Genomic DNA, 15221 nt, shown 5'->3' with positions numbered 1-15221 from the left:
AGCATAAATACAGGAGGAGAACAGGCCATCAGGAAAGCAGGCCTAGGCAACATGAATGAAAATAGTGCTTCAGTGACTTTTGTTCCTTCAACAGTTTGGTGTTAGTGGTTTTTCCACACACAAGGATCTGTAAGGTCGGTTGGGTTTCACCAGACCATCTGTCAGAAAACCGATTGATCTGTAAAGAACCCATTCCTCAAATTCCTTCAGCAGGATTGAGCTCCTGCTGCCTCATTCCTTAACACTAGTAACAAAATTATTTGTGTAGTAAAGTGTTTCTCTCTCTAATGACCGCAGGTATAGCCTAGTCCTAACTTGGCTGTTTTGAAATAGAAAACTTGTAATGTCTTTATATTTCTCCATCAGTAATTCTTATTTTTTTCCACAGATCCTGGTGTGGGACCTAACAGAAGTCAGCCTGTGCGGGGTGCATTTGGTACTGGAAGGAGTTTTGGGAACAGAGGTAGTTATGTATTTTAAACAAATATTAAATGTTTTACTTATGTAAATGCTTAATTTGGAATTAACAGCAGAGGCCTTGGTACTAGTGCCCTATGAGTTTTGCTATTATAAATTGGTATTTTTTAAATAAATCGGTCCTTGCTGGATATGAGCAGAAGAAATTTTAACTTATTTTGTAAACACATTTGTTGTTGTCACATGTAGCTTCAGATGTTCACATTAAATAGCTGTAAGTTAACGTGAAAGCTTTGAAGACAACTGGTTTTAATTACTTTTTGTCTTGTGACGACAAGAATATCTGTGCTTCCTTCGTGTCATTTTTCACATAGGTTAACTTAATATTTCCTTGTCAGTGTAATACGGCTCCTAGATATTACTTCGTGCCATTTAAAATGTTTTGTTTTGCAATGTTATATGTTCACTATACTTTGTGTGAAATGTATTACTAATACAGCAGTATGGTTTTTTGTTTCGTTTTTCTCTAGGAGCTAATGTGTCCTTATTTTTCTCTCTGCCTTAAAAGGTTCTTTGAGTTCAAATAAATAAGCATCCATCTTCATCATTTTGATCACATTTGCATCCTTCACAATAGCAGTTTTGTGGTCATAAGAAAAAAATCCATGATAGTGTAAAAAAAAAAAAAAAAAAAAAATTTAATGCAGTGCTGTAAACGTCTATTGTACACATGTAGAAAAGTGTATTAAATGGCTTCTTCCTGATTTAGGAGGCTTGCTTTTTTCCCCTAGGCAGTTCTTTTACTGAATACTAGACCTGGAAGAGACCTTAAGAGGTCATCAAGTTCAGTCCCCTGTCCTCATGTAGGATTGGGCATCATCTAGATCAGTGGTTCCCAAACTTTTCAGCATCACCACCCCCTTACTTTACCATCATACAACCCCCCTTTTAACCAAAAATTCAATTCATTATTTAAAATAAACATGAACTTGATATTTAAAGCTTAAAAATAAGAACGTAGTTTTACTTGACCCAGAAATTTAATATTAATGTTATTTAACAGCAGAAAAAAATGAATTTAATGTGAGGGATGATGCTGCATTTGCTTCACAGGTTGGGAAACTTTAGGTTTGAAAGATGAAAGTGTGCAACGCAAATCATTGTTGATATCCAGTCCATTTGTTTCATTTTTAATATGCCTAGACTTGAAAAGCTCTTTTCACAGAGGTATAATTACAAAAATGGAAGAATAGTACATAGCACTTCTTCCCCAACTTTCAAGTATATTGGGAAATACTTCAACCAAAATTCCTACAAGCTTGAGGTTTTCAAAATTATTTTGCACTTGAATCATATATTTTATTTCGAGTGCTTGTTGTTACAATACTTCTGGCAATGTGTCAACCGTCAACATTGAAGGGATTGCTTACTAATTTATGGATGGAGTTGCCAGAAAACTTGTCTGGAAGATAGTGAGCAGCAGACTCAATGGAGCTGTGTGGCCCTGCCACGCCCCAAGCAGCACACCAGCTGCTGAAGCCTTAGTGTCCACCCCTAGGACCCCCTTATTTCCTGCTGGAGCTTGACCCCTGCTGGGCTGATACCAGCCCCATGCTGGACATGGCCTGGTTCCTGTGGGCACCAGCTCCACACCGAATGGGCTGCTGGCTTGCCCCCAGAGTTGCGGCTGTGGGCGAGGCCCTGCAGAGAGCAGCTGCAGGTCTGGCTGGGGTGGTGGACACTGTGCCTGCCCCATCCCAGCCTGGAGACCAACTATGGACTGGCCAGGCTATTGGCACAGCCCCCACCTTCTGGATGCCTGGCACAGCCCCAGCTGGCCAGCTGCTAGAGCTGCCCACACCAGCCATCCACTGACCTGATCGCTGTGCTGCCCGAGCTGCTAGCCTGCCCTCCCACCAGCTGCCTACTTGCCAGCCACCTGAGCTGCCCATCCAAACAGTGGGTCAGCTGGCTGAACCCCACAATCTGCCTACCCAAGCCCCACCCTTCCCTGAGCCATGCACCACCAGCCCCCCACTATTGTCGTCCTTCTCTCCCCCCTGCCATTCCTTTGCAGGAGGCAGCTAGCTCCATGTGGGTCTTTGCTGGCAGCTTGCTTTTTATAGCAGCTGCGCTAGGTCGCCCATGTAAAATAGCGGGGGCTGAGAGCTGGAAGCAAAGGCCAGCTCTTTCTTGGAGTAAGGAGAAAGCGGGGGGGGGGGGGGGATTGGGTCACCTCACACCCCCCCCCTGGAATTTTGGCACGTGCCCCCCGCCACCCCAGTTTGGGAAACCGTGATCTAGATCATCCCTGACAGGTGTTTATCTAACCTGCTTTTAAGTATCTCCAATAATGGAGATTTCTCAGCTTCACTGGAAAACTTATTTTGGTGTTCAGGAAAAACTTCCTGTCAGGGTGGTTAATGTCCAACCTACAACTCCGTGGTTGTAATTCAAGTCCAGTTCATCTAGTCCTTCATCAGAGGTCAAGAAAAACAAATTTTCTCCCTCCTTTTTCAAAGCTTTTTAAGTACTTGAGAACTGCTATCATATCATCTGGTGTCTTTTCCAAACTAAACAAACCCAGTTTTTTCAGTCTTCCCTCATTGGTCATATTTTCTGGACCATTTGCTTTTCTTTGGGATCCTCTCCAATTTCTCAGTATCTTTCTTGAAATGTGGTGCCTATGATTGGACATAATAGTCCAGTTGAGACCTAACCTGTTAATGCATACCAGAATCTTGTTGGCTTCCCCCTGCAACAGTGTTCAATTGTTGACTCGTATTTAGCTTGTGGTCTGCTATGACCCTTAGATCCCTTTTTGCAGTACTCCTCCCTGTCTAGTCTCTTCCCATTTTGTAAATGTGAAACAGATTTGTTCCTTTTTAAGTGACATACCTGGCATTTGTTCTTATTAAATTTCATTCTCTTTACCACAGACCACCTCTCCCAGCTGCAGACTTCATAAGTGTACTCTCTATGCTTTAATCTGAATTGTTGATCCACCTTTGCTGGCATAGAAAGAAATTACTGGTGGAAAAGGGAAAAGATTGGGGAAAGTGGGCATACATCAAATTGCCAGAAAATATTTAATACAGGAGAAGTAACATTATTTATTTGTATTAGACAGTTTGAACCTCCGAAATCCAGGACTCTCTGGTCTGGCAACATCTGTGGTTTAGCAGGACCATGGATGTTGCTGGATCAGAGAGCGCTGGGAGTGGGGAGGAACTTGGTGACTGGCAGCAGGAAACCTTAGCTCTGCCGAACAGCCACAAGAGGACCAGCAGTGACCCTGAGCTGTGAGTGAGAAGCTGGTGGGGCCCTGCCAGCTGGGGAGCTGCCGGGGTGCAGTGGGGCTTTGTCTGCCAGTGAGTGGCATTGCTGGGGAGCTACAGAGTCAGGGAGCTGTCGGGGGGGGGGCTAACCCTGGTGAATAGCATTGGGCCTGTGGGCTGGTTTTTGCGCACCACTGTTTGAGTGGGACTATTGCTATTCTCATGGTTGAAGCTAAGGTGGGTTCAGATGTGGTGTTCCTTATTATAGGAGTGAACTGTGAAGGACAAATACTTTAGGGCTCATCTCCAAAAGTAGATTTGGCATACCACAGACTTTTCTATTTCCCTGGCCAAAAACAAGTGAGAGGAAAGAAATGGGCCCATCTGTTATATGTTGTGATGCCTACATTCCGGGTTACCAGACCCAAAATCCAATTTGGTTTGCTTTCAGTACCTCTGATGTGGAAAGTATCTGATGAAGGTCTCCAAGTTCAGGTTACTCTGATCATGGTGTTTGTTTCTGATTATTGGGATAATTTCTGTGGTCTGGGCTATCCAAGTTGTCAGATCAGCGTATCGTGGTTCCTTCTGACTTTAAAAACTATTGATATGAATCTATGGTAATACCTGTATTAATTCTTTTGCTATAACTTATTTCTGTTGTTTCCTATAGCCTCGCCGGGAAACAAATTTGAAGAAAAAAACAACTCTGGATTTGTGAGAGGTGAGTTCAATTCTTCCGGTCCATTTATATTGCATAATTCATTGGTGTATGTCTGCATGTTGTACAGAGATGTCCTACTGAACTATAATAGCTTTCTAACTATTTCTAGTTTAATAAATAGGTGGTTTGATATAGCTGTGTCTGATGTTTTGATCTGTAAATATGATCATATATTAAATATTTTACAGGGCAATGTAACTACTTTGTGCAGTTTTTGGATCTGATGAAGTGGGTCTGTCCCATGAAAGCTCATCACCGAAAAAACCATTTTGTTAATCTTCAAAGTGCTACATTTTTGCTATGTTCTGTGCAATTTAATTTGTAATTCCTATTAAAAGTACACAGTGTTCCCTTGAAGCATTTGTGTTGACTTCTGTGAAAGACTGGGATACTTTCATATGATGATGATGCATTTTTTTTGTAGTACCAGTCTTATTTGTGAAACTGTTCTTAACCTGGACAAAAACAGTTACGGCCAGAGCTGAGGGTACAGTTTAGCACCAAACTTAAAGGAAGTTCCCTGTTCACGTTGCACTAAAACGCAATCTTTTAGCAAAAACGTGTCTCCATTTTATAATATGGAGATACACATCTCATAGAAGTGGAAGGGACATTGGCAGGTTGAGTCCAGTCCCCTGCTTTCTTGGCAGGGCCAGGTACCATCCCTGACTTTTCTCCCCCATTCCCTGACACCTGAATAGCCTCCTCAAGGATTGAGCTCGCAATCCTGAGTTTAGCAGGCCAGTGCTCAAACCACTGAGCTAGTACATTGTTGATCAGAGAAAGATATAAAATTTAAGCAGTTTATCAGAAGAATATTTTTTTTTTTTTTAAACTGAGGAAATTGTAGGTCAGAAGAAGTTCCTTGATCATCAGGTGTACTTTTTTCTATGCTATCCTGTTTTGAGTCAAATACAGAATGATTGTAGCTTCATGCTATAATTGAAAATTAGCTGCATGACGCTTTCAGGATTTGTCCAGTCATTTTTTTGTCTTGGACTCATCCCAGCAGATGTATGGGTAGTGCCTCTCTCCCTGCAAATAACCAGTATAGGTCAGAGACGCATGCTTTTTTGTTCTTTATGCTAGAGTGTCTGTCCCTGTTCAGCTCTTATATGTTGCTGTCCTAGCTATTAAAATCTTTGAAGGCTTTATTTTCACAAAAAGCCTCGCAAACATAAAAATAGATACTTTTTGAGAGACTCCAGAGCAATGATCCCTCTAACATTTTCCATCCTAAGGAAGTTCAACCCACCTTATGTGTAACACCAATATTGAGGTTGTCCATAGGGGTGTGCGCCATGAGTTCAAACAAACAAACAAAAAATCCTGTTAGTATATATTTTAAACAGTTCATAGTTATGGAAAAAGAATATTAAAACAAGGGATAATTAACAAAATGCTTAACATGTTTGTTTAATATAAAATCAAATAAAAAGAAAATTACTAATACCCTTGGAGTACATATATTATTATTCTTTCTTTACTAGCTTGAATTTTTTTTTTAAACACACCAAAATGGGGCATACTGAAAAAAGCTGTATAAATAAATCAGACATGGCTACTAAGTAAAAGCATTTTAAAAAAAAGCACCAGAGTCCCAGCTGAATAACCTACTCCCATAGAGGACTAAATTTTCAGAGCCTCTACCACTAAAGAGAACAATAAGAAGCCCTGTGGCACCTTATAGACTAACAGATATTTTGGAGCATAAGCTTTTATGGGCAAAGACCTGCTTCATCAGAGGCATAGTTCTAAGCAGTGGGAGAGATGTGGGAAGACCATACCAAAGGGTGACCTCTCCACTTTTCTCAAGTGCCTATGGGAAAATCATCTGCACGACGCGTGTTCTATTTGCCGGTCATTCAAACCTAGGACAGAGAGATTGGAGACTGAAGTTGATCCTTATGAAGTTAGCTGTCTTTGGCATGGCATGAACTGGCTTCAGTGCACAACACCTAGGTCAGACAGAGCACCAGTGCTGATCCATGACACCAGTTGCACTTCCTGTGCTAGGGTGGAGGGGTTCAACACTGCTTCCATTCCTTGGTGTTGAAGAAGGGTAGATAGAGGGTGCTCCCCCTACAGCAGACCAAGTAAGACCCTGGAGATACAATGTGCCATCAAGCATGTAGCAGCTGCATGCAAGCACCAACTGCTCTGGGCACAAGCAAGTCTGTTGAGTCCAGCGTTGGTGTCTTCGCCGGCATCAGTTTTTGTGGGGGGACTTGCATCTTCCCTCCATGCTGGTTACCTTTTGAGGCTGCTAGGGAATTAGTTGAATTGGTGGCACCATCTATTCTGCCTGGTATCGGCTTAGAGCCTCCCATGGTCTGTCTCCCCCAGAAGCTCCCTCTCTGCTGGTGACCCTCCACTACCAACCTGGGGTCCAAGCACCTAGTCTTTGACCAATCCTGGCACCAGTTCCTGTTCTGGCACTGGCACGCAGGTTGATGGCACTGACTCCAGCACCAATCCCAAGACCAGTGCCCACACTGGCATAGACTGTGGTACTGACACCGATGTTGGCACTTGCTTTCCTTCAGGCCCCGACATCAACACCACTTCTTGCTCAGGCCCTGGCACTGGTGTTGCTGGCACCAGGGCAGTCCTTCTCTAGGCCGCAGGCTACATTTGTGGCGTTGTGTATTGTGCCACGCGTGGTGAGGAGGCCGGTGGTCCTTCCTGCAGTATCAGTGTCTGTGTCTTACCCCTTGTTGACTTTGTTAGCTTCCAGGCACAGGCAAGCCATGAATCGTGTCATTGAGGAGCATATCTCCTAGGTACTGCTCTGCTTTGGTCTGCTTCAGACTATGTTTCTGACTCTGAGGCGGATTCCCATGATACCATGCACTATATTGGTTCTAGTCAAGGCACTGTTCCAGGCACCATTCCTGTTGTCAGGGGTTTCCTTGGCCCCTCACGGGGAGGCACCAGTGCAATGGCTGTTCTGGTCTCCTTTGGCCTACCCCACCTGGTGCAAGGCCAAGGTATTCATCTCCTGCCACACCCTTTTGAGGGGTGACACTGTCCTTGGCTCAGCCTCCTGTGCCATTCCTGGAGGGTCATATGGAAGAAGGGGAGCTTGAAGAGGAGGAAGGTACTCCTTCCCTGCTGGCTTCTTCACTGTCAGTGGATGATGCAGTAGCCAGTATGTCCCCTGTCACCCGCCATCTGAACAACAAGGCCCACCAGGATCTTCTCTGTAGAGTGGCACAGAGCCTGCAGTGGAAGTGGTGGAGGAAGCAAACCCCGTAGTGGACCTGGTAGTGTAGGAGAGCCCAGCCTGGGTTGTCCTGCCACTTTTTAGGACCATTGCAGCTTCAGGGAAGGTCCTATGGCAAATCCTGTCTTCTACCCCCACCAGCAGCTAAGGGTGTGGAGAGGCAGTACTTACTTGTCTCAGTGCACCAGTCAGATAAGGAATTGACTGGTAATGTTCTCATACAGTGTGGTGGAGGTTGGTTATGTATCTGGTTTGATTCAGTTTTCTGATTTAACCGTTGGAGAAGCTGAATGACAGTGGAAAATTGGAGTTAGGGGAGTTGTTTATCTTAATCCACAAACATTCAAATGCAGTGTAGAGGAATGTGTCAAGGCCTTAAGTCCTTCCGGTTATGTATTAATAGCTAGCTAAGCACTTGTTTGTCTTGAAAACTAATTGTTTTACAATAGCTTTTATACAAATTTGCTTTAGTGTAAAGAGTAGCTTTCTGCAAACAACCTGATTCTTTGAGACTCTGGGCAAGTCATTTAAAAATCGCTGCATCTAAGTTTTTCCTGCTTGTAAATATGGGATCATGATGTTTTTTTTCTTTTTATAAAGCCCTTTTTGAAGTCTGTGGAATCAAAATAATAGTGTGAACTAAGGTGCTGAATTGCTAGTATTCTGTATTGCAGGCTTTCAAGAAGGAAGCCATTCTGGAAGTCTTGGCACACCAAGAGGTGGTATAGGAGGTTTCCGAGGTGGCTATGGAGGATTTAGACAAAGTGAGAGTAAGTTGTATGGTGCCTAGTTTGTGCTGTTCATCGGGGAGTTGGGGGGAGGAGAGGAATTAGTTGAGTTACTACGAGAGTGAATAGAAAGCTTTTCCAGAAGGCTTTAGGAATAAATTATGGTATGTTTTATGAAATGGTCTTTGTCTCAAATATCTGAAAGTTGAAATGTATGTGGACAGGTTCACTTCTGGTATTGCGGAGTAGGAGGTTTTTGGGAAATAATATAGCTTTAGAAACGATAACCAGATGGATTGCTGCTTTCAGTTCATTGATATAAAATTGCTAATTCACGCTTGAACACTTTCTGACTACTTTGCCCATGAATTACTACAGGTGACGAAAATGAGCAGCCAGGAGAGCAGTCTGTTAACTTCTTTACCTCTAGGAGAGGAGGGTTTGGTGGTCCTACAGGTAATGTTACTCTTTGTAGCTTTATAGCAATCATTTTTAGTATTTATTTGGAGCTCCTTGGTTTATTCCTTTCCTGTTCACAAACTCTAAGCCTTGTTCAGCCAACAGTTGTATTAACTTAGGATACTTCTATTTGAGTAGGGAGAGAAACTAACAGACTTCAGAGGCTTTTGCGAAGCTTTCAGTCTTGCCTCTTTTTTTAAAGAGGAAACAGTGTGCAATTGGGGTATCACACATGCTGAAACTGGGTTATAGAATTCTATTATTTCTGACATGGGATATGTATGCATAACTATGCTTGGCCTGGTCCTACTGGTTTATATTTACTAGAATCTATTGATCACTCACTGGAATGGTGATGTCCCCTACCTCTGTCTCAGAATAGCAGGATGAATACTTTTAACTACTTATCACTTTCTAAAGACTGAAACATCTTTTTCTAATAACTGGTTTAGAATTAGTATTTTAAATATCTAGTTCCTTGGAGAATCATTATTTCAGGATTTTATATTGTAGGTGGCAGCTGATTTAGTCAGGTTTTCAGACTGTTGTCCTGCAGGGCCAAGCAGTTGGTTGTGGTGCTTATCTGAATTAGTAGTCTGATCCTTTTTATGAAATGAGATAATAATTTAGTTTGCTGGTTAGTAGAGCAATTAAAAATTTCAAAAACTGCAAGGTTGAAAAATTGTCAGTCAGTTTTAACTGCACTATTCAGCAACAATAGAGGTTTTAGAAGAGGGAACTGAGGGTGCAGGGAGCCAGTGGTGCCCTTTATATTCTAGCCAGGTGTCATGGCAAAGGGCCCCAAATCTGTTCCCCTAACAATAGTTCGGAGGAGGGAATTTCTGGCCCTGGTGTATGTGGCAAGTGAACTTGACTAATATGGAATTGACACGAGCAACATCTCTTGAATGCTAGTTGTGGAAATAGGTAACTCCCTTTCAGTGAACAAAATGAGAAAATGTGCCATAACTGAACGCAGGTTGGCTTTTGGATGGAGAGTTACTTTTTATTACAAACGAGGAGTTCTTTATAAGATGGCACCCGTGGAGAACAAAGAATTGCAAGTACCTTTGTCATTCTTTTCTTTTTCAGTCAGACTTAGTCTACAAAGTTTTGCTGACAGCCTGTGTTTTGGGGAGAAATACTTAGCTGTGTTGACAAAACCCTGATAGTGTGCGTCTTTCACCCTTAGCTGATGTTAATTTAGTACTTGCAGCTATGCAAGTAGAAAAACTATTCCTGTCTGCTTATTCTGCATCTCGTCTATTGTCTGCTGGGATAGCTGTATAATGCAAGGCTTTGTAGTGTAGAAAAGCTGTAAGTCTGCTGCTGTCTCTCTATTATATGCAGCCTAAAAATTTCTACAGAAGAGAAACCATGAAATGAGTGTCTGGACTGCCTGCTAATAATAGATATGTATTTGTCTTTGCTGCTTAAAAGGAGAAGATGAAATTCTTAGGTAAAGAATTACTGGTAGAATGGATAATAAAGGATTGACAAAAGTACTGCCAGATTTGTCTTACTGAGAAGGGATCCTGTTGTCTGTAGTCATAACAGCTTTAAGGTATTGTATTGAGATTTGTGAATCACAGTTGCATCCTATTCATGTAAATATTTCTGTCTCTTTATTTTTCAGGTGATAATGACAGTAACAAAAGCAGAGGATTTGGAAGAAGAGGTCAGGTTCTTATGTACTAGGGTCATACAAAAATTGTTATATTTACTAGTAACTTGAAGGGGGAGAGGGAGTACTCCTAGCTTTAGTACTTACTTACTCTGTCAATTTGTGTAAATCATATATCACTCAATGCCTCATTTCCCCTGGCTTTATAAAGGGCATGTCATTCTGGTACAAGTGTGCATACATTGTGTGCCCTTTTGCCAGAAATCTTTGTTCCTAGTGGCATCTATAGGAGTAGGAACTCCATAGTGTGGTATATAGGCGCCTGCCAGCCAATCCCCTCTTAGTTTCTTCTTTTCTATCCTGGGCAACTTCTGCAATTCTATCTCTTGCTCAGGAAGTGATTTCCGTAGTGGTAGTTTTCCTTTAAATAGACAGTAGATCAGTAAGCACCTGCCCTGCTGGGCTTTCACACCTGGAACCAGGGTCATGCCTTGGTCTCAGAGCTTCTAACAGTGGGGCAGTAGGCTGCAACCACATGCCAGTTAGTGACCCTTAAAAGCACTGGTTAAAGTGCTTGGAAGCAGGCCATCTTCAGGATCAGTGCCAGAGCTGTAGGAACTTCTGACCAGGCAAGATAGTAGATTGAAGTTTCCACTTAAGGAGGAAGCACTCTGTCCTGTTTCAGTGGCAGCCAGACCTGGTGCTGAGCACCTCCTCTACCAGGATTGCACTGGTGTCTGTTTGGAACATCTGACATGGCTTAGACTCCCTGGTCCTATCTTCCTGGCAGGCTTCCCAAGCACCCAAGAAGGCAATGCCAACCACTCAGCATCAGTCACTAGTGCCAGAAAAGCAGTTAAAATCCAATGGGACTATTCCCAGTTGAGAGACCTGTAGAGTGTGAAATCTACGACAGACCAGTTGGAAGCGGCTGAATCAGCACTGTACACTCTAGCACTGAGAGACTCTCTAGTAATAGGGAGAGCCAAGAAAAGGGCATAACTTTGGCAGCACTATCAACAGCAAGGGGAATGTAAGGTGGCACAAAATATCTTGACTTTACTGGCACTGCTGACTCCAAGCCCAAGCCTGCAGTGAATAAGCCAGGCACTTCAGGTTCTAGCCGCAAATGGGCAAGCACCTCAGCCCTGGGCAAGCCTTCAGTCATGAAGAGATACCACTCCCCATCCCATTCATCACCAGGCAAACTTAGCACTCTCACCACAGCAGCATGGCACACCACTTAGGTGCTAGTCTTGCTCCTGTCATTTGGTTGCAGTTTCCACACCATTCGCTGTCCTGGCACTGCTCTTCACCATGGATGCAGTCTGAGCATGGCTCGTTGCCAAGACATCAGTCTTCATCATGGCAGTGCTTTCCAGGACAGCACTGTTGTTCATCTCAATGCAGCTCTACGCTGTTCCCCATCAAGGTAAGGTCATTTGCACCACGGGCACAACGCTGCTTTGGTCATGTAGGAGTGGGTCTGCTGGCTTGAAATCACAGACAATCATATGATTCATGAAGAACTGTAGCCCAAGTGGGTTGTAGATGCTCTGTTGGTGAGATTCAGGGGTGTATCCCATTAGGGTAGGTTCCTGGCCAATGGCACACAACTCCTTAGTCGCCAGAATGGATTCTTTGGTTGCCAGTGATCCAAGGCTCCCAATGAGGGATCCTCTCTCTTTTTTTCAAGCATCCTCTGAGATCAGGCACCCCTTCGATCCTATTAAAAAGCAGATCATTCCTTGGGGCAGAGGTCAGGAACCTTCGCACAAGCAGTGACTTCTCCAGGGATGGAGGAGGTCCAGGAACCAGCAATGGTCTAGGCTACTTAATTTTCTCTGGATGAAGCAGTGGTGGGTGTGGTTATAACCTCAATATAGGGTGTCTACAAAGCCCGCCAAGAGGTCCTGTGTTGAATGGCTCAGAACCTTAATCTCCATAGAAGAGATTGCAGAGTTAAGCTCCATCATAGTAGACATTTTGACAGCTTTGTGGCCAGCAAGAATTGCTCTGTCCCTGAATGAGGCCATTCAACAGCCTATAAAAGCACTGTGGCAGACCCCAGACTCTCTTCAGCCCACTGCCAAGCAGGTGGAGAGGAAGTCCTTCATACCTCAGGGTACATATTCCTTTATACTTATCCTTCATCAGGTTCCGTAGTCATCATGGTCAACAAAGGGGAAATACAAGCATCAGGGCCTGCCACTTAAGGCTAGAGAGACAAAGCTGCTCCTCCTGGGGAGAAAAATCGACACTTCATGGAGACTTCAGCTTAGAATTTACGATCACCAAGCACTGTTAAGCTGTTATGACTTGAATGTCTAGTCATTAATACAGAATTTCCAAAAGCAGAATCTAGGGTGAAATTTGAGCTTAGCTGAAGAGGGTGGAGCAATAGTCAAGGTGTCCCTCAAGGTGGTGCTAGATGCCACAGATGAGAGAGCCTGAGCAGTGGCCAGAAGCTTGGTAAGGAGAAGGAGTTCCTGGCTGCTGTCATTGGGCCTCCCCCTCAAGTTCAAACAAATAGTTCAGGATCTCTCATTTGAGGGACAGTCCTCAGTTTTTGGAGCAAATGGACTCCTGTGTCCACAGCCTCAAGGATTTAAGAGCAACCTTAAAGTCATTGGGTTTCCACCTCCTGACTCCAGCCAGGAAACATTTGAAGCTGACAGCAAGTGGACCATTTTGACCAGCGTTACCAGAGGCAGGTTTTTGAATGAGGGATGACCAGGGGTGTAGGGTGCAAGAAGACATTGTGATGGTCAAGAGTGCAGTCCAACCCCTCTGTGAACCCTGAGAAGAATTCCAAACAGACCAGTCTGTGCAAGGTAAAAAGCTGCAAAACAAAGTAATCCTGCCAAGGCGAACAACTGCAAAACCAAGTACAATTGCCAAAACTTCAAGGCTACGCTGGCAGTAGGCCACAAAAGATAGTAGGAGTAGTGCATAAGCAGTTTTCAGCAATTTTATGTAAATAAGTTCAAGCTTTATTAGTTAGTGTTAGGAGACCTGTCATAGAGCCTCTCCCCCGAGCGAAGCTCTGATGCATTGGGTTTTCTCCCACTGGTGACTGGCGTTTCTGGGGCTCCCATCGCGGGTGTCACGCTTTCAATAAACCAAATATAGCACTTGCCTTCTGGGTGCAGCCTCGTTTCTGGGAAACCCGAGCCTGGCTGGTTACAAGGGGTTTCCAAAAAGAAACATTGCTGCTCCTCCTCCTCCTCCTCAATAGCCTCAAAATTTACACCTGTGAGAATCATTGGGTGGCAGATGAAACATTTTGAGGATGTGCATAAATATGGTGTGTCCCCCCAAAACCTGGACTATACCATATTTTTGTGTGGGTCAACATCATGTTCCACTGATGTATGCTCCACGTGGTAGAAGTGTGATGCACCTTGCAGTTTCTCTTCTCCTCCCCTCCCTTCTCCATTTCCTCCTTCAGAGACCCTTCTTGTGAAGGTCTCCTGCCCCAATGCACATGCTCCCACAGAGCTAAGAGGCAAAGGCCTTTACTTCTGGTGTTTCCTAGTCTCAGAGTCTGGTGGAGATCTCAGATCTGGACCTCAGCTTCTTCAAGAAATTGCTGAAGTTGCTCATGGAGTCTCTGGCCTTGATTATTCCTTCCCTAGATCCAGGGGACTAGTTCAAAATTCTCAATACGCTTATTTTCATATAGCCATCTTACAGTGGCACAGAAGAGAGCTTTGGTTTGTAGTAAATCAGGACCACTGTCAGTTCCTGTTTGTGCCCCTCAGCCAGTCGACAGCCCTGGGAGTCATCCCAAAATGTATGGCAGTGGTTGCGCCTTTGTGGCTGAATGAAATGGAACTAGTCTCTTCAGTCCCAGTCCAAGAGGTCCTTATGGATAGCAGAAAGCAGTCAACTAAAACAGTTACTTAGTAGGAAGCTCTTCCATTTCACTGTGATCGCTTCAGAACACTCCAAAAGCCTTTTTATTTTGGATTATCTGTTCAGTCAGAAAGGGGAAAGTCTACAAGTGTCCTCTGATAGCATCTACTTGGCAGCAGGATCAGAATTCCCCAGTCCAGTTCATGTCAGAACAGTTTTCTACAACACAAATAGCTCTCAGCTCTTCCTAAAGCGTCTGTCATTTTCTTAAGAGTCAGGACATCTTTTTCCCAGTCTTCTGTCCTAAACCCCGTATCGCTAAACACAATCAGGTTTCATTCTTTGGCCGTTATATGTGCTTTGATTTTTCACATAGATAGGATCTAACTCTTCCAAATTTCAATCCATTTATTTTGGGGCCATCTCAGAAAGGGTGAAGGGCATCCAACCTCTGCTTAGAGGCTTTCCTCCTTGGTGAATTCCTCCATCAGCACATCCTATGGCCTGGTGACAGTGCTTCCCCTCATTTAATGGTGCAGTGCACCAGTTCACAGGCGTCTTCAGTGGCATTCATGGCCTGTGTTCCACTTACAACATGTGCAGTGCCCTGGTCATCTATCCATACGTTTCTGTGCACTGCTTCCTCACTCAGGTGGGGAGGAATGAGGCAGCCTTTAGGATATTGATCCTCCAGTTAATGTCTCACAGAAACTCTGACCCTGTTACCTGAGTGTTAGTGTGGTAGTCGCTTCTGTTGGAGTAGATGTGACCCCATTTCTGTAACTGTTGTTCTTTGAAACGTGTCTCACGTCCATTCCTCAAACAGCTGGTATGTCCCTCTGTTGGAGTTGTTAGGGAGAAGGAGCTGGGCAGGGTGTGGGTGTGGAAATCCAGTACCTATATTCTG

The 15221-nt window shown here is 43.9% G+C and overlaps 1 protein-coding gene across 1 annotated transcript in view; it reads left to right on the top strand.

Annotated features, from left to right (window-relative positions):
* DDX4 (DEAD-box helicase 4) overlaps positions 1-15221 on the top strand; it is a 100656-nt gene that overhangs the window by 28493 nt on the left and 56942 nt on the right. Inside the window, exons 4-8 of the mRNA XM_074995563.1 lie at positions 389-463; positions 4369-4419; positions 8320-8415; positions 8752-8829; positions 10469-10510. Coding sequence (XP_074851664.1) covers positions 389-463; positions 4369-4419; positions 8320-8415; positions 8752-8829; positions 10469-10510 — 342 coding nt within the window. The remainder of the gene's footprint in view (positions 1-388; positions 464-4368; positions 4420-8319; positions 8416-8751; positions 8830-10468; positions 10511-15221) is intronic.

Source organism: Carettochelys insculpta, chromosome 5 (assembly GCF_033958435.1).
Source record: "Carettochelys insculpta isolate YL-2023 chromosome 5, ASM3395843v1, whole genome shotgun sequence".
Classification (NCBI taxonomy): Eukaryota; Metazoa; Chordata; order Testudines; family Carettochelyidae; genus Carettochelys; species Carettochelys insculpta.
The sequence above is the reverse complement of the archived record's forward strand: the minus strand, read 5'-3'. Positions and strand labels throughout refer to the sequence as shown.